General features: G+C 47.7%; 2 protein-coding genes across 5 annotated transcripts; one reads left to right on the top strand and one right to left on the bottom strand.

The window, feature by feature from the left end:
- Window positions 1-5793: 5793 nt before the first annotated feature.
- On the bottom strand, window positions 5794-9212 carry ciao2a (cytosolic iron-sulfur assembly component 2A). 2 transcript variants are annotated; one of them, XM_040162850.2, is made up of 5 exons: window positions 8944-9212; window positions 8505-8669; window positions 8207-8256; window positions 6702-6747; window positions 5794-6440 (listed from the first exon to the last, which is right to left on the bottom strand). In XM_040162850.2, exons 1-5 carry the CDS (start codon window positions 8969-8971, stop codon window positions 6340-6342), a joined length of 390 nt encoding a protein of 129 aa, XP_040018784.2. In that variant the 5' UTR covers window positions 8972-9212; the 3' UTR covers window positions 5794-6339. The 2 variants fall into 2 exon arrangements, with proteins under 2 accessions (XP_040018784.2, XP_077939225.1); XM_078083099.1 differs by having other exon boundaries at window positions 8884-9154.
- On the top strand, window positions 9143-27477 carry spg11 (SPG11 vesicle trafficking associated, spatacsin). Of its 3 annotated transcripts, none has more exons than XM_040162680.2 (40): window positions 9143-10012; window positions 10467-10663; window positions 11254-11481; window positions 11647-11866; window positions 12370-12501; window positions 12788-13155; window positions 13306-13451; window positions 13519-13618; window positions 13922-14077; window positions 14163-14332; window positions 14424-14600; window positions 15038-15109; window positions 15193-15320; window positions 15733-15923; window positions 16011-16206; window positions 16642-16845; window positions 16924-17030; window positions 17279-17424; window positions 17605-17769; window positions 17861-17927; window positions 18452-18614; window positions 18884-19077; window positions 19186-19294; window positions 19374-19533; window positions 19666-19929; window positions 20335-20535; window positions 20633-20740; window positions 21236-21401; window positions 21475-21689; window positions 22308-23019; window positions 23504-23649; window positions 23731-23935; window positions 24604-24738; window positions 24913-25046; window positions 25549-25668; window positions 25870-26038; window positions 26126-26202; window positions 26513-26668; window positions 26795-26946; window positions 27029-27477. In XM_040162680.2, exons 1-40 carry the CDS (start codon window positions 9798-9800, stop codon window positions 27213-27215), a joined length of 7158 nt encoding a protein of 2385 aa, XP_040018614.2. In that variant the 5' UTR covers window positions 9143-9797; the 3' UTR covers window positions 27216-27477. The 3 variants fall into 3 exon arrangements, with proteins under 3 accessions (XP_040018614.2, XP_040018613.2, XP_077939222.1); XM_040162679.2 differs by having other exon boundaries at window positions 24601-24738; XM_078083096.1 differs by having other exon boundaries at window positions 18884-19294; window positions 24601-24738.

Here is a 27477-nt window from a genome sequence, read left to right as displayed (position 1 = left end):
GCCTGACAACCGGCCGACGTCGGATCGTTACTCACGTCACGTATGTCGACCTCAGTCTTCGCGAGTCTCAGTGACCATCACCCAGTCAAGCCGAGAGCTGGCTGTTGTTCTCTTTTCATTCAGTGTTAATCCTGTTACTTACCCCTTGTCTCACCTCCTCGGTTACAGTGACACCGGTCTGGATTCCTGCACGTGGGAGGAGCACTGGGCACCACGCACTGTCGAGGAGATCATCACCCGGGACCCCATCCTTCATCTGCACTCCTCACGCCCGCTCCTGCTGCACCTCCACAGTCGTGTCGATTAATAAACTGTTAAATTCACTCTCCTCCTGACGGCTGTGTCTGTCTGTTCTGCGTTTGGGTCCAGCCAAGTCCCCCACCTGACAGCCTTAGCAGCACACTTGGGTCGTCTTATCTCTTTCCAGTCCTTATCGGCTGTTGCGGGTGGGGGTTGGGAGGATTGAAGGGGGGGGCAACAGGTGCAAACACACACACACAGTAAAGGCCACTCTGTGAGATCTAAAGCATATTGCTACGGTCATGATGGTGTCTCTCATGTCTCCACAGACGCTGATCCGTGATGCTCTCTCAGCTCTGACAGCCAATAAAGACATCATTTCTCATTTCAGATGTTGGTTGAGAGAACAGACGATGCGTCAGTCGGAGCCACAAAACTACTTGATATTTAAACAATCAGATTTTTTTTTATTCTCCCGAAACAACCAAACTTCTTAGCCTAAATATGTCGCGTTACATGATTTCCTGACGGCTTTAAGATGGACGGTTCTTTTATTGTGACATTCACTCACCCGAGGGAGAACAAACGAGCTGGATGGTTCAATTATTAACATCTGTTCTGAGTGAATTGGAACACATTTCCTTACTTTTGGCACCGGCTTGAAGGGATCAGCAGAACTTTCCCTAACAAGTTACAGACGATAGTATTACTGTACTATCCATTGAAGGTGCATCCGCAAGGTCATCGTGTTCCTCTTCAGCAGGTCACAAGTTCATGCCACAAGCAAAGAGAAGTACAGTACCTGACATTATGCGATCAAGTTTATGCAGATTATGGAGATGTACTTTCGTTTATGGTATGTTTTTTTCATTTTATTCTCCTTTATTGTCCTTATCTTGGAAAATCTATTCATTTAATCCTGATGTATTACATTGGCAATGTGGTAAATGATTATCTGTACAAACTGTACGTATCAAAAAGTCCATCTTCAAAGGAAGTCCAAAACTACACTTATTACGATTCAATGGTGAGTGCTGCACATAATTATTTTAAAACTGGTGTTACACAGAGACGTCTCCTTGTTTGATGTTTAAACTTCCTGAGCTGCTGCAGAGACTGGAAGTCCTCCGGTTGAAAGTCGCCTCTCTGGCGGCTCCATTCGGGTTCCTCCATCAATCAGACAATCCTCCTGATGAATGAAAGGGAAAGCAGCTGTGCGTCTCCGATAGCAACAGCCGGCCTTCAGGGACTTTCGTTGGTTCCAGACTTGTAGGCTGATCGATGCTTCACAAGAGGCCGACTTCATCTGGTCATCTTGTCATAACAGTATACATATATTATATATATATTTTATAAATATATAGAAGGTCAGACCTTCGTCACTTTGTCACCGAGATGCTGTTTTGAGATGTTAGTGAAGAACAGAAATAGGCTGTACAAGGGTTTATTTTACAGCTGCAGAAGTATGTTTTTATAAATAGCTTGCCATGTTTAAAAAAAAAAGCAGCAGGAAGCCACAATGTCACCAGAATAAACGTTTGGCCATTCAACAGCACACAGGCGTGAGGGGGTGGAGTGGAGGGAGGAGTCCGGTTTGCTTTAATGCATCCATAATGATCTGCCTTCAATTGTTTTTTTCTCTTATTTTGAAACTCTCCTCTGTGGTGGTAAATAACATTCAATCAAACAGAGCAGCTTCCTGTCGAATGTTGAATGAGAGCTGAGAGAAATTTAACTCTTCTGTCTCCTTTGAAGAAATGGATCAGAATCAGACTCATACGAGGATTTCACTCCGGTTATTTCTCCGGTTAGTTCTTAGCCTAACTTGAGACTTTATAACCCAATTTCTCAAACAAAAGAGTGACGTCACAACGCCGTCTTCAATGAGTCATGAGCCGATGAGTTGATTAGTCAATGAGTCACAAGTCAGTAAGTCAGTAAGTCAGTGAGTCAATGAGTAATGAGTCAAGGAGTCAATGAGTTAATAAGTCACGAGTAGAGTCGATGAGTCATGAGTCAATGAGTCAATAAGTCATGAGTCAAGGGGTCAAGGAGTCAATATGTTGTGAGTCACAAGTCAGTCACAAATCAGTGAGTCAGTGAGTCAATGATTCAGGAGTCAAGAAGTCAATGAGTCATGAGTCATGAGTCAAGGAGTCGAGCAGTCATGAGTCAGTGAGTCAACAAGTCAATAAGTCATGAGTTAATGAGTCACGAGTCAAGGAGTCAGTCAGTCAATGAGTTAATAGGTCATGAGTAAAGGAGTCAATGAGTCATGAGTCAAGGACTTCCTCCTGGTCCTCAGACCTCACATTCAACGATCCAAAGCCAAACAACATTGGCGCCTCACTGAGGATGTGATGACAGTAAACGTTTCTCTGAGCAGGAAAACTTGCTTTTCCTGGCCACCTCCCCCGTCCTCCCCCCTACTAACTGAAATGTTCAACCTATTTTTTGCATCGTCGTTTTCCAGATTGCCCTGTACAATGGGAGGTGGGGGACTCATGCCAGACACCCGGCGGATCATTGTGTAATGTTATTATACCAAACCTCTATTTCCTAAACAGCCGCTTATCTCAGAAAATAACCTTCAGGCTTTGGATTAAAATCTATGAAACAAGCTGAAAGATTCAGAGCAGCAGCAATGTTTTCCCAAACGATTGAAGCCTTGTTTCTCATAACTAAGAATATAACTTTCCCTTCTGTTTCCCTTTCATGCTCCTTCCTGCTTCCTTCCTTCTTCTAGTCCCTTTGTCCATAAAGGCCTTAGACCCTCAGGGGCTCAGGTGTCCTGTTAGTATCTCAGTGAGAGACGGGGGACCTCATAGGGCTTGAAGGGGACAGCGCTTTGCTGCAGTGTCCCATTACCATGACAACGCGTCACGTTACAGCGACAACGTCAAGCTTTGGATGTACGGAAAGTGTTCACTCGCTCGTTTGATGGACGGACAGAACTAAACCCTCCTCCTGATCCTCAACTGGCTGACTAGCAGCTGGAGGAAGTGAACATCTGGCACATCTGGTCCTCACCTCCTCTGTGCTCCTCAAGAGTCCTCATTAACCTTCGTAAACTATCTTTTTCATCCCTTCCCTCAGCCATGATGTTGTGAGGGTCCTGTGAGGAGCCTGTGGGGAGCCACTCAGGAATTATTATAAGTTCACTTACTAGTAAAAATTGTTTTTTATCCAAAATATTCAAGTAAATTGTACTTGTAAATAATTCCCTTAAACATTAAATGTACTCAGTCTTTGTTAGTAATCTTTACACATGCTACTTTTGCATCTAATTACAAAACTCACGTAAAAATGACTTGATATTTCAGGGTTATTTAACTAGATTTTTTTTCCTTATTCTATTGAGACATATTAAGTAATTATTACTCGATATGTCTATTACTATTTACCACTATTCAAATATAATAATTTTTGCATTTTTTAAATCTAGGATACTTAATAAAATGATCTTAACATAAGGCTTCAACAAAACATGAATCAACAGCTTCTTTTGAACTACAGCACCTTTACTTGTCATCTGACTTATATAGATACAACCAATACAGATATAAAAAGTGGTTGCCAGTGGTTTAAAACATTTAGAAATCAGTGCTGCCAACAAAACATTTAAGAGATCTCTTTGACAAAGACAAGATCCTTACAGAGATACTATTTTCAATTAACCATAAAAGTGCAAAATTGCATCAACAAACCACAAGTATAATCACTAACATGAGTTGGCTTTCGGCGTTTTTAAAAGGGGAACTCCCTCAAAAATTGCAACAATTCAGTGTTCAGTGCCATACGGGTATTTATATAGTTATACTAAAAGTTTGCCATGCAAGGTCCTGACTGGGAGACAGCTTTAGCTTTAGCACATCCCGCTTCAGAGCTCCAGATGCTTCTGATAACTCCAGTTCATTGCATAAGTGAGGGCCATTAGAAGAAGCCAAAGGACAGACTACACCGGCTGTTAGCGGTTAGCCCGATAACCCCCCCTCTAAAGTGGGAATTGGATAGATATGTTTTACTGGAGCGCCTCCAGTCGAGCACTGCGCCCCCAGGCTAACGATTTTTCAAGGTAAAACCCTATAAAATTGCGGCTAAAATGAGCAAACCATGTCCACAAAGTTAATGTTAGCAGCGTGTCATGTTAGAGTCTGTAATGCTGACCCAAGGTAGCTAACATTAGCATGATACCTAACTAGCTGGCATGCTAAACTGACCAGTTCATGCTCTCCTGTATTCACAAATCAAACTCGTTAAGAGCAATGGCATCAAGCTCCTCCGCCTTGGAGGTGGTGCTCGGCTGAATTCGGTCTGATATTAGCTACTGAGCAGCATATCAACAGGACACATTTCCCCCTGTTGGATTTATCGCTCATTTAAATACTGCCTGGAAATTGTTCATTGGGTTGATTTCATTTGGAAATGTTTCTCTCTATTCATCAGGCTTCATCTAGCAGAGCTTCCTGCTCTGCAGACAGTGATTCACTGCTTGTTCTTTAAGCTCCACCCACCACGACAGAAGATGGAGCCCATAGCAGAAATTACTGAGGTGGAAGAAGACAAAGTGTTCGATGATAAAGTGAAGTGTGTTAGAGATGTTAGAGAGAGAGATCTCACGATCAAAGAATCTGCTCTGAAAGCTGCACGTCTGGCAAAAAATGGCATGTCTGATTTTAAATACACAAAAACCCAGAAAGTGAAAAGCCAGACTCACATCAGAAGGAGAAGTTATGTCTGATGTTTTCAGCAAAAAGGTACAGCATCATGATCCCCGTGGGGGCGGCACGGTGGTGTGGTGGTTAGAACTGTCGCCTCACAGCAAGAAGCACCCGTTTTTTTGTCTCCGCCCAGTGGCCTTTCTGTGGGGAGTCTGCATGTTCTGCCTGTGTGGGTTCTCTTATGGGTCTTCCTCCCACAGTCCAAAGACATGCTCTGGGGATCAGGTTAATGGTGCCTCTAAATTGCCCTTTGATGTGAGTGTCAGTGTGAATGGTTGTTTGTCTCTGCGTTAGCCCTGCGAATGGCTGTCGACCGAGCCAGGGTGTACCCAGTCTCTCGCCCCAAGTTGTCTGGAATAGACTCCAGCCCCCAGTGTGCAGGATAAGTGGTCTGTCACCGACACCAGAGGCTCGTTGGGGGCAGCACGCACACTTCCTGTCCATTCACACGTGCAGGACGTGAACACACAACCCGGAGCTCCACTCGGCATTCTGGACATTCTGCATTCTACAAAAACCAGCTCCGTTATTAATTGATATTCTCAGACATGAGACATGTTTGAAAAGGACATGAAATCAATAGAAAGTATCTAGCGCTTGGCTAACTTAAAGCAGCACTGCCCCCTACAGGTGGAGCAGCATCATTACTACACCCACACAGCTTTACGGTCCTTATCCATCTTAGAGAGAAGAAATATTATGTATGTGGGGGGTGGAGCAGCATCATTACTACACCCACACAGCTTTACGGTCCTTATCCATCTTAGAGAGAAGAAATATTATGTATGTGAGGTTCGTGTCACAGAGGCATTATTCAAACAGTCAACGCATCCATCATCTTTTCTTTATTCAAAATAAATCCCATCTAGAATATTCCGTTGCAGTATCACATGGAAACAACAAAAATGTATTTCTTCGGAGACTTCGGAAGGTTTATTGTCGCCATCTTGTTTTTGTTGCAACTAGTAACCAGGAAGTGACCTCATCTGGGCTGAGGAGGACGCAGAGACACCGTATACGTCTCCAGTAGAGACCTGTCAGTCAGCATGTAGCCCCGCCCTAAAATAACCCCTCCTTTATGTTCTTTTAAAGAGCGGTCAATCACAGTAAGCCCCGACCCCAAAGCATCCCCTGCACTATAGAGAATGCAGCTTAACAAATGGAGCTTTGACTTTGTCCTACGTAACAAACTGAAGATAACTACATGGTCATTTACAAAAACACTTCTTAAAAACAAAAGGAGAGGGTTAAAACCCCGGCGCTCGGCCCACCAGCAGGGAGCGACCGGTCCACCACGCCTCCCAGCATTCGTGGTGCTCATGGGAGACCAATGGAAGTCCTCTGACTGAGGCCTCTGGGTGGGCGGGGCCGCCTCCCGTCAGTCGTCGGGCTCGGTGACGCACTGCTCTACGATCTCCCTCAGGTTGGGGTTCTCCATGGCGGCCGCCACTCGCTCCTTGTCGTTGATCTGCTTGTTGACTGGACACAAACATGGCTTGTTATTGCACATCATACGTGTACACATGATGCTTCTTGGGTGTATATACTCTTTATTTGCATTTTATTTGGTTTAGTAAGTGGAGAAACAAGATGCTGCTCAATAGTAACTGAAGGAGACAACGATCCTCTAAACAACATTTAAAAACGTGAATCAGGTGAAAGAAACATGGAGCTTTGGAACGTGTCTTAATTCCAATGACAATCAGAAAGATGTTCCTCAAAATATTTTTTAGAACTTACTGTCTTCTTCAGTGGAATGAGTTCCCTCTGAGATGTAAATCTCCAACTGAGGAGAGACAGAAAAACGCCATCAAGCTGTGCTTCAACAATGATAATAATAATGAACCTTATTATAAACAAGTTCACTTCAAGTTTTGCTCTGAAAGCAAAGCATCGGGTGTTCGATGGCTGTCCAGGCGCTTCTGAATAAACAGCAGTTTGGCTTCCTACTTTGTTTGTTTTTGGTGGCTCTCTTTTGCATTGTTGATGAAGTATTAGCGGTTTCCTGTCTGAGCTCCAGGGGTCCGTTTCAAGAAGCGGGTTTAGTGAAAACTTAGACAAGCCAGAGTTTCCCTCATCTCAGGGTTAACAAAGACTGTTTCACAAAAGAAGATAACTAAAGCTCAGGGTCAGTCACCATGGTAACTGAGCCTGTGAACATCACCTGGGCGGGAGCAGGTTTTCTTCAATAAACCTTGAGTGTCTTTCACAGTTTCCCCCCTCTGACAGCAGCCCAGCCAATCACACAGCGCGTTTTCATTTCCTCATTCATTCAAGTACTCTGTGGCAGGCGTACATAACCTCACCCGTCCTCATATAACTAACGTCTCTCATCGTGGACATGCTCTCACATACGAGCACATTCTTTGTGTAGTATTACATTTTTTTGAAAAAAGTTTCCTACAACATAGGATAGCATAACATAGAATATTAGTAAAGCTGCTGTATGCAGAGCCGTGAGAAACATGTGCGTCGCTCTGAAACGTCTTTTAAATGTTTTTGTTCCCTGGACACAAACCAGTGAAGCCATTAAAGAGGACATCCACAGGATGCACCTGAATAAAATACATTGTACCAGTGATATTATTCTTGTGATTTAATAGGAGCGTGGGTGTATATTTCAAGCCTGTGTAGTGCACTCTAACGAACAGTGTAAAAAATGTAATTTTCCCAGTGGGAATTAGTAAAACGTATGGATTATGATTAGTGTGTACATTAAATATTAACTGCCAACACTATGTTGGAACTTACGCCGTTTCTGTCTTTTGCTGCAGTAGCGGTGTTTTCTTTCTAGCTCGCCGTACACTTCCATTAATATTTCCAGGTCAATGGGGGTGAATATACTGTTTGTGGTTGTTGCCATGGTGAATCGTAGTATCGTGGCTCCATTCATGCTGCCTTTATACTGTGGTGGTGCACGCGCTCAACTCTGAGTCAACCTACTCTGAGTGGATTGAACTCTAAACAGCTGTTCTGAAACCCAAAACTCAGAGTTTCCCATCTCAGGGTAAATCAACTCAGAGTTTAGGGTTTGACTCAGAGTTTGTTAAACCTCCTACTTGAAACGGACCCCAGGAGTCGAATCCCCTCTTGTTTTGATCAGCGTTGTATAACTCGCACATCTGAACATGATATGAATATCTCATTCCGAGGATCATTTCTGAGGCTCTCACTGATAATTGGCTCCTTTGGTCATCTGGATATTAAAGATAGAAGACAGAGGATGAAGAAATACTGTTACTGACCTTGTGTTTGAATGGTAAACACCGCTGCAGCTTCACCTGTAAGCAGAGGCCTGCAGACACAGAGAGGACAGGGCGTCCCCACCTTCATTAACACGCAGGTTTGATTCCCGGGATACAGACAGTGCAACAATTCTCTCCAGTCCGAGGGTCAGAGGTTAAACCCACAGGGAGGATGTGTGGATGTAATCGAACAGGGAGTCGGCATCATCACTATATTATACACTTAAATAAGTAGCTGAATATACAGAGCTTATTATATACTGTACAGAGCGTTTTGTAGAGCTGACCTATCACTCACCGATCAGAGTGGCCAGGGAGCAGTGAGGGACGGTCGGGGAGAATTTAATGATGATGAGGTACTCCTCCTCTCCGAGCTCCTGGACCTCCACACACTTCTCCGTCACCACGTCCAGCTCCTCCAGGGTGTTGGGCTTCTCGGGGTCCCGGATGGACCGGATCACATCTGGTGGAGAGAACCAAACACCACTAAATAAATCAGCTGTTTTCTGCTATGTTGTAAAACAATGCTGTAATCACTCCAATGTCACCAAACCATTCCATAAATCCTTCGTTAAACTGATGATAAACTCAAATGAAACCAAAGCGCATTCAAAAAACCTTTATTTACAACGATGGTTCTCTAACAAACAGACCATCGCGTTCAGAGAACCTTTCACCTCGTGACCTTCGGGTTGCACGGAACCCCGTGACGTCACAGGGCAGTAACTGTCCCTCACCGTAAACTTCTAACGCTTTTTCTTCCATTCTCTTGGTCCTCGGGGCTTCCCGTTGTCCGTGAGACTGGAGACGTGGAACAGCTCAGTGGCAGCCAGCGACACCACGCTCATTTTGTAGAAGACGCCATGATTAAAAACCGGAGCAACTGTTGTGACTTTAGAAGATCTCAATCCAACCAGGAAGTGGATTTAACGGACACCGGAAATGTAGAAAGTACACAGAGCGGCAGGTTCCCTCGCAGCCAATGAGCGTGTCCGCCTCGCTCCCGCTTCCGGTATTTTTTGTTCAGGGAAAAGCAAGAGATAAATTATTTTTGTTTTTATTTTGTTTGATACGTATTGTTACTTAAGCAATTATGTATACACTGTGGTACTGCTAATTTTACTAAAATATCTGTGAGAAAAATAAACAAATACAATTATGAAAAATAATGACCCAATGTAACTGAATCAAGGCTTCAGAAGATGTGTACTCCCAAAGTAGGTTGCTGCGGTTTTATTATTCCTACTCAGATTCTTAATTTTTATTTATTAATTATAGTTAATATATATATTTCTTATTGTTGATGGAACTTGAGCCGCTTGTTTCCATCCATTCTGTCAACACCATCTTCATTCGATTGAGTGGACTTTTCCTCCCCGTTCCCCTATTGGTCAGGTCTGGTCAGCTGACGGAGCACATGACCACTAGAAGTCAGCTGCTGATTTTTACATGGCAGGAAGAAATGTCCAAACGTTTCACCGTTACCGTCGCTCTCCTTACTTAATCAACCGTGTTTCCCCCGCTATGTCTTCACGGTGAGCACCTGAACGCACCACGAGGTGAACGAGTCGCTCCCCGCTTCCGTGCGGAGATGTTGGAGGCGGCTCAGGCTCCGGAGGGGAGCTCCATAGAGGTGTGTGTGATCCCAGAGAACCAGCACTGTGGCCCGGTGGCGGACATCCAGAGAGCCGAGATGGCTCCCGGAGGCTCCCTGCTCGGTTCCCTGGGGGCCGGCGGCTGGCTGAAGATCTGGAACCCCGCGGACAGAGACGCTCCTCCGGCCACGCTGGACGGCTGCTACGCGGAGTGAGTGACTTCCGGTGTCTATCTGACATCACATCATAATAAAGAATTCATGCGGCGATGGACAAACATAATATAAATATTAAAACATAAAGGCTGAGTGAGTGACTTCCGCAATTCATCTGGCGTCATAAGCAAACATTGCAATATCAATACTAATAAATAAATGAATATCATATAGAATTCATATAAGAGTAATCTTCCTCGTGATTACTGCAGGACATCGCATCCAGTGGAATGTATCTGAATACCACGATAAGTTCCCAATACATTACTGAAGTAGTACCAAACTACAACGTTACCTCTGAGGTGTAGTACAGTAAGAAGTACATGTACCTGTGAGATGTACAGTAAAAAGTACAAATGGTGCATTCACAGTTCCTTGGACATTGGAATCTTATATCTTATGTATTCTCTGTCGATTGAAAGGGCTCTGATGCTTTGTTGGTTTGTGTAGTTTTTCCTGGGAGGAGGAGGAGTCAGAGGATGATGTCATCGGTCGAGGCCTCCGCCCCGTCGTGAGGTTGCTGGCGGTTGAAGCTCAGCTGGACCTGCAGCTGGTAGAGGTGGAGGCGGAGGCCTCCGTCACGGCCGTCTGTGTGTCCCAGTGTCCTTCAGTCCGCCTGCTGCAGATGGTCAGGGAGCAGGACGGCAGTGAGTACCAGGTCGCTTCCTAGCCTCCTTTCCTCACGCCTTCTCTTTGACCTCTGAGGAGAACGTCACACTGTGACGCAGCGCTTTACTGATTTATACACAGCTAAACTCTCTGGACCAATCACAGATGACACGTCTGCAATAACCATCTTTTATTTAAAGAAAATTGCCAGAAATATATAATTTATTACAGCTGGGAGCGATAACAAAATACAAGTCAGATTTTTAACACAAATGAACTGTTTTTTTGAACAAGATCCAGTAAAAACGTTCAATTCTGAGCTCCTCATTGATTCATCTGAGACCAGCAGTCATGTGACCATAAACCAGAGAAACTTTGACTGAACTCCGGGCAGAAAGGACAATTAGAATAGTTCAATATATAAAGTGGGTGGAGCCTACATTTTCTTATCCAACAATGTTGAATTTTTTACATTCCAATGTTTTCAACCTCTATTAACACAAATGATCAAAGAAATTATATTAAATTTTATTTTTCCTTCTTCATGGTTAATATCATCATAAGAGGCGTCTCCTCCGTAGAGGACCGGGACTTTTCTTCCATTAATACGACGAGTGTCTGCTTCCAGGCGCGTTCGAGCTGCACTCGCTGCGCGTGTTGTCCTTTGCTGCTGGATGCGCCTGCGTCCTGCTGAACTCTGATTGGCTGCTGCGGCTGCACTGGCTGCAGATGGAAGAGCAGCCACAGACATTGTCCTGCTGCAGCATCCAGCAGAGTGAAGACAGCCGACTCTCTGCTGTGCACCGCAGCGTCTGCAGGGACACGCTGTTCACCCTCAGCTGCACCGGACTCATATGTATCCTCCGTGACCTATATACGTGTGTGTGTGTGTGTGTGTGTGTGTGTGTGTGTGTGTGTGTGTGTGTATACAGTATATATATATATATATATATTTTTTTTTTTTTTCCAACTAACTAACTAGCAGCCTAACTGTACGGTCTTCTTTAACTAAGACCTCCAGCTGTGCATCACATCACTGACGGCAGTCTGCTGGCCAGCATCGACCTGCCAGCTTACCTGAGGTCTCTCCAGACAGAGGACGACCTCATCTCCTTCTCCTCCTCTCCCTCCTTCTCGTCCTCCCCCTTCTGCCTCCTCCAGGTGTCAACTGACCTCAGCACAGCCGTAGCCGTCTGTCAGTCCCACAGCGCGGTCGCCATCGACCTCGACCACTACTTCAGGTACGGAAAACCAACCTTCTCTGTAGTGACCACCAGGGGGCGACTCTTCTGGTCCCATAGAAGTCTATGAGAAAATGACTTCTCTCTTGATTTATTCCCTTAGTAAACATTGTAAACATGAGTTTATGGTTTCAATCTCTAGTTTCAAGTCTGCCTTGGGGCGGGCTACACACTGATTGACAGGTCTCTACCAGAGACGTATACGGCGGCTCTACATCCTCCTCAGTCCTAATATGGTCACTTCCTGTTTATTGGTTGCCGCTTGGTACAGACCAAATTTATTGACCCTTAATTAAGTATACATTTCATTTCTATCGTGTGTGAGACACTCAATTATTTCTACTAATTAGTCTGTTTGAGTTTATAGAAGCAGAAGTATACAAAACATATTAGGAAAGTACTATAATCCTCTGTTGTATTTTCTGTAACAAAGCAACCGATACTTCCTGTTTACCTGTTCAGCCACGGAGATGAAAAAAACAACACAAACTTCTGTTTCCCAGTTTGTATCCAGACCAGCTGCTGTGTGCCGCCCCCCCCCGCCGTCCCCCCCTCCTCCACCCAGCTGACCAGGACGGCGTGCCGAGCTCGGAGCAAAGCCTCGCCGCCCTCGGGTCGACCTTCAGCGCAGACCGGTAAACCTTAATGTCTACTATGTGACGATGATGAAAAGGTTAAATGTCCTCGTTTGCATTGTTTGAACTAATGACCCTCACTTATAACATGTATATGTATATGTATATTATATTAAAATGATGATACAATTCCCAAAGTGCTTCAATCATTTACAGTGGGAAATACAGAATAAAATAGTATTATTTGTGTTATTATTTGAATATATTTGCGTCGAGTCGTTTGACCTTTAATGGTGGAGATTTGTTGGTAAACATGAAGTATGTTTGATAATCTTCTTCTCTGAAGCTCCTGGGAAGCTCGTCTGGCCTCCATGAGCAGCAGAGCCCATAGGTCTGCAGAGGACTCATCCCCCTCCTCCTCCTCCTCCTGGTCCTCCTCCCTCCTCCACCTGAGGCCCTGGGGGGCCTCAGCCCGCAGCAGGGTGCCTCGCGGCAGGGCCACCATCTCCTTCCCCGTCGCCCCGCCCTCCTCCCCTTCCCTGCTCAGCGTGTCCCAGTTTTCTGCCCAGCTGACCTTTGTTGCCCCCGGCAACCGACGGCCCACCGTGGCCCTCTGGGACTTCCCGTCCGGCAGAGTGAGCCTCCACCGGGCCGAAGGGGAGGCAGCTCCCGTGCAGCGCTGTGGGGAGAGACAGCACCGCCTGCTGCTGAGGGGTGAGGAGACGGCGACAGACACACAGATATTATATTTCTATTAATCAACTCCAAAAAGGAAGAAAGTTAACAGTTTTGTCTCTCCCCCTGTCTCCTCACTTGCCTGTCCCTCCCTGTCCTCTTGTCCGCTTGTCTCCCGTCTGTCTCCAGAGGCCGGTGTCTTCCAGCTCCTCTTCTCCGTTTCCCAGCAGGACTTGCTCACCAGGTTGATGTTGTTCGGCAGCGCGGCGACTGTGGACGCCGTGTGTCACCTGAACAGCTGGGGGCGCTGCTCCATCCCCGTGCATGCCCTGCAGGTAGGAGCACCACCTTTGACCTCCGACCTGTCGCACATCCTCTCCTGAAGCTGTGTTTATGTATCAGGCCGGACTGAAGAACCGTCAGCTGGACACGGTGGACTTCTACCTGAAGAGTAAAGAGAACATCCTGGTCCCTGCTGCCTCCACGAAGAGCCTTACCGCCCGTACGTAAAGAAGGACAATCCATGCAGGGAGGCACCGACACACAAACACCAACACCAAGCCTCTGATCGACACCTTCCCTTTAAAACCCTGACTGTTTAAACATCATGATGGCCACCTCCTCTGGTCCAATCAGGAGCATGCTGGGTTGTGGAGCCGCCTCTGGTGGTAGCTAAGTTAGCTTAGCTTTCCTTGGATCCGCATATCTTAACCCTCACACTCCCACAGAGGTCGATGAATGTATTCTGTCGTGACACGATAACAAAGCAAATGTCTTGTGAAAAAGCTTGTTTGTGTGTGTGTAGGCTTCCAGGAGTTGTGTCCTGCGTTGGATCTCCTGTGTTCAGCTGTCAGTGATTCTCACATCGAGGCTCAGAGCCGTCAGTACTTTGAGCAGCTCCTCAACGTCACCATGAACTTTATCAACACGCAGACCCGGTCAGTGCTGACCAACACTCAGCGTAAGACACACACACACACACACACACACACACACACACAGACAAACACACAGACACACCTGTTTGATCTCTGTTGCGTCCACAGTGGAGGACGAGGGCGTAGCGGGCTGCGTGGAGGCTCTGGACCGCTACGTCACCGAGCTACGAGGCTACATGAAGAAATTCCCCTGGCCCGCGGCGGCCGATGCCTCGTCCCCCGCTGACCGCGCTCAGGGAGGGGCCCTCTGGGATGAGTGGGCGGAGCTTCCCACAGAGGTGATCCCTCAGATGTATTTTGTGTTTCATCTCTTTGATTCTGATATATTTGCATAATGTCTTCAGATTAGATATTTGTGTCTCTTTGCAGGAGGTGGTCCGTCAGGCAGTCCTGACCAATCAGATCCCCAGGGCTCAAGCCCTCCTAAGGGGGCAGGGCCGGCCAGAGTGCCGTCTGTCAGCCCTGAGGGCGGAGGGGCTGCGGCAGACGTTCCGCTGCCTGCAGCTTCGAGATTTGCAGACCGCCGACGCGCTGCTCCTCAACATGGTGGGGAACCGACCAATCACAGCCCGCTCGCTCCTCAATGCTAAACATGCTCAAAGTTGCTTTGAGATAATGCTATCCGTACGGATGCGGTGTGTTCAAATCTAACAGCTGTTTGAGGAACAGTGTGTGTTTGGTACAGAGCTGGTAGTGCTGGGTTAGCCTAGCTTAGACTAGAAGCAAACCTTGTTTTTTGGGGATGAAATGAACTACTTCACATTCAAGACAAGCATCTCGTTAATTAATTAACTCATAGATATAAATGTAAAAGATATGTAAGATATATAAGTGTGAGAGTTAAGTTGTGTCACTATTTAATTTGAACCACGTTGTGACTCTTAAAATGCAAATGCTTCCCTCATCACCTAGCCGCCCCGATAGCATGCTAACATTAGGCTACACGAATACAGTGAACTCAACAGAAGCTTCTGGTCCACCAGGGCTTCAGCGTAAAGGAGCAGCTCCACAGCATCTGTGTCTACACCGCCGACCAGGACCTCAGGGAGTTCCTGGTGAGTTCTCCGTGTCGTCGCATCTGCTCGGCGTGCGTGCGTGTTAACGAACCTGTGAGGCCTCGGATTGGTTGATCTTACAGGTGGAGGAGCTGTCGGGGCGGAGTTGTTTCCCAGAGGAGGAGATGCGGGGGGTGGAGTTCATCAGGGAGATGGAGAGGTTGGGCTCACTTCCTGCGGCCCGCTGCCCCGCAGACGCAACGCCATGCAGGTAAAGGTGATGCACGACGGGCAAACCTGCTGTCAATTCGGCACAATAAAAAAACTTTTAATGTGAAGCAGCAAGAAATTGGTTTAACCGCCCGATTAACCTTGTCTGAAATCTGAATCGATTGGTTGGTTGATGTTAACATATATTAAAACCAAAAACATTAGGTCCTAGCATGATCGATGAATGGTTTGATAGGCATCCAGCTAGCACCGTAAAGCTTCTCCAATCAAATTCTATTTGATAAAATGTTATGATTAATTATGCAAATTAGGTATCATTAACTTGCTGGATTAAGGAGAAATTCACAAAGGAATCAAATAAATGTTTATGTTGTGGTAAAAACATCTCTGGATTCCATGAAGACACTCCAGGTGTTGACCTTGAGGACCCAAACTGTTCCCTCTCTCAACAGGCTGCACCTGCTTCATATGGTCCGGAGGGAGGAGGTGGGCGCTGGCGAGGAGCTCCTGGAGGAGCTGGTGGCCCAGAGGAGGCCTGAGGAGGACAAATTGGGCCTCTGGACGAACCTGAGACTGGACTGGGTGAGAAACTGGGACCCAAGCTGCCGGACCTCCATCCTCCTGTCCAGATGTCCTCCTGCAGGTAGACTCCCTCAGATGATCCACAGGGCCCTCGTGGTTCCTGATCCTCTCACAGCACCAATCAGTTCTCCGGTGTTCTGTGTATCAGAGGTGACCTCCTGTAACCCCGCCGTGTTGTGGCGCTACCTCACCGCCCTCCACGACCAGCGCCGGGTGGTGGACTGGATCCAGAACCAGGAGAACCCTGGAGGCTCCCGGTGGCCCGAGCTGACCCCGGAGCTGGTCAACAATAACACTGCGTGCAGCTCCTACATGAGGGAGCAGGTCCTGGACCTGCTGGCCAGGTAGAGCGGTCACATGTCCACCATCATTGAGGTCATTGATCGCGTCATCGATCCACAAACTATCTGACGGCCCGATAATACATCCAGGAGAAAAAATGCACAAGTCCTCAGAAATAGGTTTTAAAAAATGTATTGCAGGTATGCATGTTTGATTAGCAGAAATACAACTTTTTGTCACGTTTGCATTTACCTTTTGAGTATCTTCCCTATAAAATATCTTGTACACCACAGTGAGGTCTACCGTCATAGTTCTACATTATACTTATACGTCATAGTTTATCATAAAATCAGCTACATCTGTTTTCATGTAATCAAATATAAAAGGTTGTTTCCCTTTACCAGTCAGACAGACAGAAACAAATTAAAGCTGATCACAAACATTACTTATTGACAATTATTTCAATTCCTTATTCCTCGTTGATCTTCTTCTTCCAGGAGGGGGGTGTTCCTCCCGGAAGAGCTGGCTGACCTGGAACAACTGCTGTGGAGGCTGGCTCAGGGCGGGGGGGTTATGGCTTCGCCCCCCCCTGTCCCTCAGCACCGCTCCCCGCTCGGCCTGGACCTCCACGGCCTCTTTGTCTCCTTCTGCGTGGACCGCGGCCTGAAGTACCTGCTCTATGCCTACCTGGAGCGCCACAGGTGCGTCCTCGCCTCCCCCTTGTCTGCATATAAGCTGACTGGTCAATGACCTCTTTGTCCCGTCCCCCCCACCTCCAGGTTGACGCCTAGGAACTGTCCCCTCCTGACCAATCGGAGCCTGTCCGAGAGCCGACCCTGGTTTGAGATGCTGGTGAAGATCCAGGAGATCACTAGGGATCTGTCAGGTACCCGACTGATTCTGGTTGACCCCCCCCACTTCCATTAAACATTTGTGTCAAAATATTTGGTATTTCATTACATATGTGTTGACTTCCTCATACGTGTTACCTGTCTCCATGTTGCTTTCAAAATACATATTACTTGTCTCCATGTTGATTTCGTCATACGTGTTACCTGTCTCCATGTTGCTTTCAAAATACATATTACTTGTCTTCATGTTGATTTCGTCATACGTGTTACCTGTGTGTTCCAGATCCAGCTCTGGTCTTCCAGGCCAGTCTAACCAGTGCTCAGGTGCTGCTGCCGGGCAGCCAGCCGTCTCTCAGCAGTCTGCTGCTGGAGGGCCACAGCCTCCTGGCCCTGGCCGCCATCATGTTCTCCCCCGGAGGAATCGACCAGGTAAACATCGTACCTGGTCCGGCCGCGACCTCTGACCTCTCGGCAGATCAAGTTCATGAGAGATGTTGATCAACTGGACTCATTTTCTTTTGAAAAAGGTTGTGTTGAGAATGAATACAGTAAGTAGGACCTCTGAGCAGCTGGTGTGGAGAAGGCCCTATATGAACTCCTTGTGTGCAGGTGGTGGCTAGGGGTGAAATTCTCGGCAGGTCGGAGAGGACGGTGGACCCCCAGCTCCTGAAGATGGCGCTAGCCCCCCACCCAAAGCTCAGGGCCGTCCTGTTCCCCGCTGGGCCCCGAGGATCCGGCCCCTTGTCGGACATCTCCGTCTACCACCTGCTGCAGGTACGCTTACACCTGTGATCTGGTTTTTAATGAAAAATCTCAGCACGTTGGGTTTGTTGCTTCATTGTGTGTGTGTGTGGTTGCGGCGCAGTCGCTCCACCCACTAGACCCGACCAGGCTGTTCGGCTGGCAGTCAGCAAACACCCTGAACTCCACAGGTAAGCTCTGCACACCTGCGTGACCTCATGTTCGCCATGAAGACATTAGCATGCTAACAGGTTAAGCTGAGATTGTGAACACAATGCCTGCTAAAAATTAGCGTGTTAGCACACTGATATTAGCATGCTAAACAACAATGTGTTAGCCGCCTAACATTCGTTTTCTAAACACACTGATATGAGCATGCTAATAGGTTAAACTGAGATGGTAAACATTTAACATACATGCATGTTAGCACACCAGTGTAAGGGTGGAAACACGCCTAGAGAGTAAGCATTATACATGCTCCGCTTCAACCTGTTAGAACATCAGCATGTTCGCATACTGACATTGCATGCAAACACGCTAAGCTACTATGATGAGCATTATACATGCTATACATCACTGTGCTTTAGCATGTTTTCCCATTTTTCCCACTTTTCCCATTAACCCATCATTGTTTTATTTTTTGCAGCAGTAGCGTAAGCAACGTCCTAACCACACTTTTTTCATTTGTCTTATTATGTTACGATGCTCCCCACAGAGACATCAGAGCTGCCTCACTTCTCCAGCCCCCCCCTGGTGGGCCGGTTCGCTTTGGTGGAGAACCTGGACTTCCTGTACTACCTCAGCCATGGCCGGCCGTCTTTCGCGTTCGCCACCTTCCTGGTCCGACAACTGGCCGGCTGCACTGATGTCACGTCGCTGTGAGTAAACTCGCACTGTGCGTGTGGATGTGTGTGTGTGCGTGTAGGTTGTCCTACGCTCATCACTGCAAGTCAAGACACTGACATCACAAAGTAAACCAGCTGTTCGGAGATCAGACAAAGCTCCTCTTCTTTTAAGTGAGGTCATGTTTTAAAGCTGCATTCTCTGTAGTGACCACCAGGGGCAGACTCCTTTCTTTCCTTTCTTGCTTAATTCCCTCAGTAACCCTTGTAAACATGTTTATTGTGTGTGTGTGTGTGTGTGTCAGGCTGCAGCAGGCCTCACATCAGGCTCACCGTTTGGCTCTGCGGAGCTTCGATGTTCCGTCCGTGACGTCGGCCGTTGTCTGTTTCTATGAGCTGATCGGAGTCTGCAGCCTGAAGGTGAGGGTCGACGTCGAAGCCATGAACCGCATCCTGCAGTACTGGAGCCAGCAGTACACAGAGGAAGTACACAATCTGGGTAGGCACCACACACAGCACAAAAGTACAAACCGCAACCAACACAACACACAGCAAGGAAATACCAAGGAAATACTCACTCTGGTAAACACAGATTGTGTCTTTTCAGTGTCTAAAGGCGTAAAGCTAGCGGAGGCGGAGCCTGGACCAGCAGAAGAGTTGATTGGCTACCTAGAAGCTGCAGTGACAGACAGCTTAGAGCAGAAGAACATTTGCAGGTAAAAGATGGATCCGTACGTTCCGGACTGTTCTGTGAAGGGAACTTCACGCTGTAGATGTTTGTGTGTGTGTGTGCAGGTCGTCCTACGAGGCAGCTCAGGAGTGGGCGTTGCCTGTTCAGTTCTGTCAGCTTCACGGTCTGCAGCTCAGCTCGGTTTATCCCGCCCACTGTGCCGATGATGGACAGTTCGTCCACTTCCTGTTGTTTGTCCAGCTGCACAGCTTCCCGCCCTCGCAGGTGAACGAACAGCTGCACACCTGGCCTCAGAACTGCATAAGTCATCACAGCTATTTTTTCAGTCCATTATAAGTTATAATGTTATTTGTAGTGCAATGTCACTTCTTTGACCATATTTGGTGCTTCCTCCAGGTGAGGTCACTGACGGCTAAGTTTAGCCCCGCCCTGAAGGCCCACCTGCGCCTGGCGTTCCAGGACCTGCAAGTGTCCAGTCGAGGGAGGCGGCCCTGTGACTCTGAGGAGCAGCCCGTGTCCCCGAAGGCCGAGGAGCCCCCCAGGGAGCTGTTCCGTGTCCTCCTACGGAGCCAGGAAGAGGCGGCGCCCTGCAGGTACCTACTGAAGGAGGCGCTGGTGCAACGCTGCCCGACGCTGGCTGTGATGGCCGCCTGTCAACAGGTAACACAAAAAATACACACCACAACAACTTGTACAATCAGTGATGATAACATCATTGATGTGTTTCTAGTCTCTGAAAATGTGACGTCGTAACCAACCAGTTATTGTTGAAATCAACAGGATGAGGATCTAGTAGCATTATCAGTTAACCACTAACACGCTAATCAAAGGAGGTTCAGTTACATAATGTGCGTTCAGGGTTTGTTTACTTTATAATATTATCATGATGATTATGATTATCACAGGTAATCTGTACAATGTTGTTTTTCTGATAAACTTGTGTGTTCTGTCCATGACACATTATAAATCATTAAATATGTAAAATGATCATGCATTATGTTTTTTAATGCAAAAAAAGCTTTACTAAAGTTTATTATAAATGCTGATTAACCTCGCCACCCTCAGGGGGCGGAGCCTCTGCCGTGCCTCTGCGCGTGGCTACTGACCTCGGTCTGCAACGCTGCGGCCGCTGAAGCCACCACACACCTGGCCGAAGCCCCCCAGCACCACGAGTGGACGCTGCATGACCTGTCAATCATCTGGAGGACGCTGCTGGGGCGGGGCCATGTCAGGCCCCTCCTACGAGGCTTCCAGCTCTTCCAGCGGGTAAAACACCTGAGATGAGACGTGATGACGTCACAGAGCGGACGTGTGAGGCGAAAGAGGAGTGTGACTGTGGTGATTTGCTCTTTGTCACCATCAGGACTGTCCTCTGGTGTTGGTGCTGAGGATGTTTGAGTTGTGCTGTGACTACAAGAACTTCTCCGAGGCCAAAGCCAAGCTGCTGGACTTCCAGAGGACGCTCGTCACCGTAAGTCACCATGCCGACATCACAAGGTGTGGACCTGAGAGACCGGGAGACAAGCTGCATTCTCTGTAGTGACCACGGGGGGGGGACTCATCTGGTCCCATAGGCGTCTATGAGAAAATGACTACTTCTCACTTGATTTATTCAAACAGACCATTCAGCAGGGGATGCTTAAGGCCGGGGCTACATGATGATTGACATGTCTCTAATAGACCTTAAAGAAGGGGATGCTTTGGGGCAGGGCTACACACTGATTGACAGGTCTCTACCAGAAGTCTCTACATTCTCCTCAGTCCAAATATGGTCACTTCTTGTTCATTGGTCCAAAACAAATTAAACTAATGAGTAAGGTCATTATGACCAAATACACTTCTTATATAAGAACAATAATAACTTTCTCTGCTAAAGATCCAGCACACCTTCACCTTTTCATTGAGTTCAGTGCTTTTTTTATCTTCATTATAGGCACATTTAATTAAATGTCTCTTTCGCTTGCAGCTGAGGAATGGCGGCGGGGCACCCCCAGGGGGCCTCCCCCTGCAGTGGGTAGAGTGCCAGGCCTCCGTGCTGCTGCTCTCCATGTTGCAGCGCTGCACCTCCCAGTTCGACCTTCACCGGCTGCTGCTGCTGCTGGCCGACGTCGACAAGCTCCTCAAGTCAAACGGTGAGAGCTGGGAGCTCCGCCCCCTCGTGAGCTCATCACAACACGGTGTTAACTTGTGTGTGTGTGTGTGTAGGTCCAGACTTCAGGAAGCTGAGTCAGCTCAGCATGCTGCTGCAGGGGTCAGAGGTCAACCTGTCACCCAGGCTGCTGCAGTGCAGTTCCCCTTCCGTCCAGCAGGAGGAGTTCCAGGCCGCAGTGGACGCCCTGCAGGCCGCCGGGCGCTACAGCCAGGCCAGGCAGGTCGCCCTGCTGGCTGGTCTGCCCGTCCACCGCCTGCTGCTCAATCAGGTGAGATCCACAGGGAGCGGAGGGCGGTGTAGACATTTCACTCAGAAATATACAGGCTTTTTATATATTTATTTTTTCTTGACTCCGTGGCCACGTTCAGGTTTTCCAGAGGATGAACAGTGAGCTTACTCTCGTTTGCCTTTGTGTTCTCCGTGTAGAACTGGTTAAATAAAAAGGAAGGACCTATTTACAATATCAACTTATGTTGTCAATGTTTTTACAGAAAATGACAAATGCCAATCAAAGATACTCTTCTTTGATTTTTTATTTTCACATTTTTTTTATCAGCTGATATTTAAACCGTCATAACCGTTTGAATAATATTGTTGAATTCATTAGATTCTGTAAAAAACATAAAATTCTGAACTGCTCTACTGCTGCTGCTTTACTCTATTCAACTTTTGTAGAATAAAATATAATTACGTTTTTTTTCTTTGTTTTTGTTGCATTAAAGTCATGTTTGAGGTGTCTTCTTCTTGTCATCGTGGTTCTGTTTCTAAATAGGAGCTGAACTTTTATTTGATACAGAGAAAGAAATTACTGCAAATGTGAAGCGAGCAGAAAAAAGGATTCAGCATGAAGAATGTTTAATTCTTTGGATTCATGTCTTCCTCTCAGCTTCTCCAGGAAGTATACTGCCAGAAGTCCAAGCAGCAGTGGGGGAGGCTGGAGACGCGGATCGGACTGTGGAGGAGATGTCACGAGCAGCTGAAGGCCGAAGGTGCCGACCCGGAATCGGCCTCCCAGTTCTTCCTGTCTCAGGCAAACACGCCGTCGCCCCGGGCCGAGCTGCCGGACCTCCAGGAGGGCTGCCTTCTGCTCTGCCTCGCCGCCCACTGGCTCGCCGCTTGTGGCACGGCGACCCGGGACCGGCTGGAGGTCCTGGAAAAGAAGCTGTGGATCTGCCGATTGCAGCGCCACGTCCTCGCCGTCGCCATGGAAACGGCGAGTGTCTTCGACTTGCCGCCACCTGCCGCCACGTCGGAGACCAACACGTACGAGGTGCTCATGAAGGAGTTCTCCTTCTCTGGCATACCGGGCCTGAACACTGATGCCTGCCTCAGCCTGGAGGGCCTCCCCGGGCCCAGCGAGGAGCCCAGCATCGACCCGGTCCTCAGCCTGGAGGAGAGGGGCGGTTTGGCCGCCCTCGTTGGTCAGCTGCTCAATGAAGGGGGGATCCACGAAGCCAGCCGGGTGTGCCGGTACTTCTCCCTGTACCACCGGGACGTCTGGCTGGTGCTGCGCTGCAGAGGTCTAGCCTCTGGGGAGCTGGACCCGGAACCACAGGAGGAGGCTTCAGAGATTCTACCAAAGAAGAGCATCCCCAGCTGTAAGCTCTTATATGAAAATCATTGATACTTGGCATCATAATCTCTTTATTAAGTATTAATACCTCAGTGTAGAAATATTATATTATAAAAGTAAAAATCTGGAAGTTCAAATGTATTAGATCAAAATATAGTTAAATACCCAAAATAAAAGTGTGCCCCCCCGCGACCCTGTGTGCAGGATAAGCGGTTTGACGATGGATGGATGAATGGATGGATGGAACCTACTTGTGACCTATTAAAATAAATATATAGTCAGAACAGGAGGAAAGAACAGAAAGAAGGATGGGACCTAGAAAGGAGCCTTGAGGAACTCCTTAGAGAAGGGAGTTTTTTGGATGATGTGCTTGAAGAGAACAAAGAGAAGCTAACGTTACTCCTGTAGGAAGAACCTCACACAGCCTCCAGAATATTCTTTTAATACCAAGAAAAGCTTCCCAGAAGGTCAACCTTCTGTCCATAAAAGACACATTCTCTCTCCTCCAGCTCCCTCCATGAGCAGTCTGTCCTCCTTCGTGGTGCTCCCCCTCCCTGAGGACGAGGTGGCCCTCCAGCTACAGAAGCTGGTGGATCAGTGTCGCCACGGCAAGAGCTACTGCAAACAGGTCCTCAGCCTGTACCAGCTCTCTAAGGTACCGGCCAATACCTCATAAGAGATGTAAAGTGTTCAGGTGAAAATGGTCCTCATTTACCCCCCTCCCCATTGAAACCAGGAGCTGCAGTGCACCTTCGGCGAGGTGTGCCGTGAGGAGCCACGCTCAGTGTTGGAGAAGCTGCTGCTGTCAGAGCAGCCGGAGCGCTTCAGGAAGGCCAGGGCCTTTATTGTGGCCCAGGGCCTCTCCGCAGACTCCGTGGCCCAGCTGGTCTGCTCGGCCGTGGTCCAGGCGCTGCTGGCCTCCGCCCAGGACCTGCAGCTCGGTGAGAAAAGTAAAAATATGCTAGGTCGAAAAAAATGATGTGGAAAAAAGTCAAAAAATATTTTGAAGAAGAAAGTCAAAATATTTGAGGTGAAAAATGTCATGGGAAAAAAAAGTCAAAAAATATTAGGTCAAAAGAAATGTCATTGGAAAAAGAGTAAAAATATGTAAGAAGAAAGAAGAATAAAAAAATGTAATGGAAAAAAAAATAATAATAATTTCAAAAAGTGAAAATATGTAAGGTGTAAAAAAGATATTAGGTCAAAAAATATTTTGGAAAAAAAAGTAAAAATATATAGGGATGGAAATTTTTAAAACTGTTAAAATACGTTGTCTCTAAAAATATGTAAATATGTAAAAAAAAAGTCCAAAAATATTAGGTCAAAAAAAAAGTTAATATTTGAGCGATTTGAGACCATAAACGTAATACTCATAGACGACTTATACACTTCTGCTGGTCACTAGAAAGTAAATAACAAATATCCTGAAATGGTCGAGGTCGAAGCTTCTTGGATAGGTGAACAAGGTAATAAAAGTCTAAAAATTCCCTGATTTATAATCTAATTTCTCTTAAAGTGTAAGTAAGTAGTATAAAAACTCCTTTAGGAATTTATTCTCATCACTATGCAATATACATAAATGATCATGTGTGTTTGTCTGTCCCAGCAGAGAGGCGGGTCTACAGGCTGTCAGATGGTCGTCACTCTCTGATCCAGCTTGTCAAACTGTGTGATGATCCCAACCTGGTGGGAGTCAAACTGCTGGAAAACCTGAACACGGCTCCACTGAGAGATCTGAACTGCAGTATGACACACAGACACACACATACACAGAAATGCACACACGCAGTCCAAGTGTCTGGAGGAAGGTTCCTCCTCCAGACATGAAACTGAAACACCTGTAGGACTTAGAGCTGCTGAATAAGGTGACAGGAAGTGATGTCACTGAGACTGAAACTACACCTTCCTCCTCCCGTAGTTGTGGAGCTGCTGGTCGTGGCTCACGACTGCTTCAGCCTTACCTGCAACATGGAGGGCATCGTCAGGGTGCTGCAGAGCGCCCGCCACCTCAGCCACGCCTACCTGGCCCCGGGAGAGCACTACAGCCTGCTGGTAAGCCCCGCCCATTCACACATCGAGATACAGAGTTTTAGGTGTACTACGCCAGTGGTCCCCAACCTTTTTTACCTCACGGACCGTTTTCATGTCAGACAATATTTCGCGGACCGGTCGAGGAGGTCCGGCAGAATAACGGGGGGGTAGTAGTCGTTGCGAGCGGAACGGCCGACTGGGGGGTGTAGTAGTCACGCGCTCTGTGTTCGCTGGTGGGGGAAACTGCCGTGCACGGTAAAAGGACAATTGTAAACGTGAAGAAAAACGCCTGGTGACACGTGGGGAATATGTCAGAGGGACGAGCGCACATAATTAGGAGAAAAGCCGGTCAATTTTCAAAATAAAACATTTTTAACAAAAAATATATATATATATTCTTTCTGTGGTGCGGCCCGGTACCAAACGGCCCACAAACCGGTAGCGGTCCGCGGCCCGGTGGTTGGGGACCACAGAGTCATGAATATGGCGTATGTCATATTAGTAACGGACCGTGTGTGCGCAGGTGCGTCTGCTGACGGGCATCGGCAGGTACAACGAGATGACTTACGTCTTCGACCTGCTGCATCAGAACCATCGCTTTGAGATGCTGCTGAGGAAGAAGATGGACACAGACAGAGGACAGGTGGAGACACACACAATAATGTTATAATGTGTCTGCTTTCGCTGAGCAGAGCCTGAAGGTATCATGTTGTAACCTTCCGTTGGTTAGCCGTTAGCACCACTAGCTCCTCCTCCTGTTTTGTAAATTACCACGTCACGTGATCAGAGGTCAGGGACCAGGTAGAATCTGAGGTGTGTTTGCTCCACATGGTGATGGTGTCAGAGCTCCAGCCTGAAGACGGCGCTGCTGGACTACATCAAGCGCTGCCTCCCCGCGGACAGCGAGAAGCACAACATGGTGGCGCTGTGCTTCAGCATGCGCAGGGAGATCGGGGAGAACCACGAGATGGCGGCCAGGACGCAACTGAAGATCATAGAGTCTCAGGCCTGGGGTAACCGATAGCAACACAACAATACAGAGACAAATGTACATGTGTGTCTGTTTGTGTCTCACTGTGGCGTCTCTGGTCTCTGAGCAGTGGTCTCTCCCGATCTGAAGAGCTCGCTGGTCAAAGTGTTGGGTCTGCTGAGGGACGCCGCGGAGAGCTTCGCCAAGGTACCTGAACGCCTCATTCTGTGATCTCATTAAATACTGAGAGACTCACAAGCCTTGATCTGTCAGACGGTGCTTGAATACATCGGGTGTGACAAAAGCTTCAGTGAGAAGAGTCATGTGACGATAAAGCAGAGAAGCTTTCAGTGAACTTCGGGAAGTAAACACAGAGCAGAGAAGAAGCTGTTGAAATGTGAATAAATCAATAAATATATACCACCTTTGTTCCGTTTCCACTGAGGAGCAGGACTTTAATTTTGAAAATCCAGACACTGCATCATGTGACTGACACTGGCTCCTCCCCTCCCTCTAGGACTCGTGCGTGCGTCAGGCGAGCCGCTGTGTGCGCACGGCCAAGCTCATCGCACTGCAGCTGCACCTCCTGAACCGAGGGTCGGACCTGCGGGTCGTCAATCTGAGACCCGCCGAGCTGCTGAGCGCCGTCACGGCGCTGCCGCGCTGCTACCAGGTGGGTTCAGGGTCCAACCCCCTTCTCCTCCACCTCCAGGGTGATCTATTGAACAAAGTGACATTACTGCAGCGGTCTAGATTCAGCTCAGGTGCTTCTAATGGGGGGGGGGGGCGTATTTCTCAGGTGTTCGTGGTGTCGGAGGCCTACAGCTACAGTCCGGACTGGGCCGAGGTGCTTTACCAGAAGGTGATCCTCAACGGGGACTTTGTCTACCTGGAGGAACTCAAACGCCACCGCCCGCTGACCTCGGGTCTGTTCGAGGACATCTTTAAGAAGTAAGGCTCCACCGGTTTGTGACGCTACCTCACTCAATTACCCCCCTCCCCTCATACTTCCTGTCTGTTGTTTTTGCCTCAGGCTGGATGGCGCCCCCGGCAGCGCCGCCGCCAACGCCGCCGCCAACGTGAGGCGCCTGCTGCCGCACTGCGAGGACGTGTACGCCCGCTACCGGCTGGCCTACCAGCACGGCCTGTACGACGTCACCAAGGCGCTGCTGCAGGACGCCAAGACCTCCGGCTACCTGAGCGACAGGCTGGCTGGCTGATTGGTTGTGACATCACACGGGCCAATCACAGAGGCAGCTGGTTCTTTGTAACGATTCACTCAGAACGTGTTTCTGCTGATAAGACGGATGAAAGATCAACTGCGCCAAAAGAAATGACATCAAAGACGCTTCTGAGCCGCTTTAGTATCAATGTCACGCTGCAGATCAGATGGATTTAAAGGCGTATTCTTTTGTTTGAAATCTTCCTGTTGTTAACTTGTGTTTCTCTACTTTGTCAATAAAGAAAGAAAATATTAATTTA

The sequence above is a fragment of the Gasterosteus aculeatus genome, chromosome X (assembly GCF_964276395.1).
Source record: "Gasterosteus aculeatus chromosome X, fGasAcu3.hap1.1, whole genome shotgun sequence".
NCBI lineage: Eukaryota > Metazoa > Chordata > Actinopteri > Perciformes > Gasterosteidae > Gasterosteus > Gasterosteus aculeatus.
Note: the sequence above shows the minus strand (reverse complement) of the source record. Positions and strands in the feature narration are given on the sequence as shown.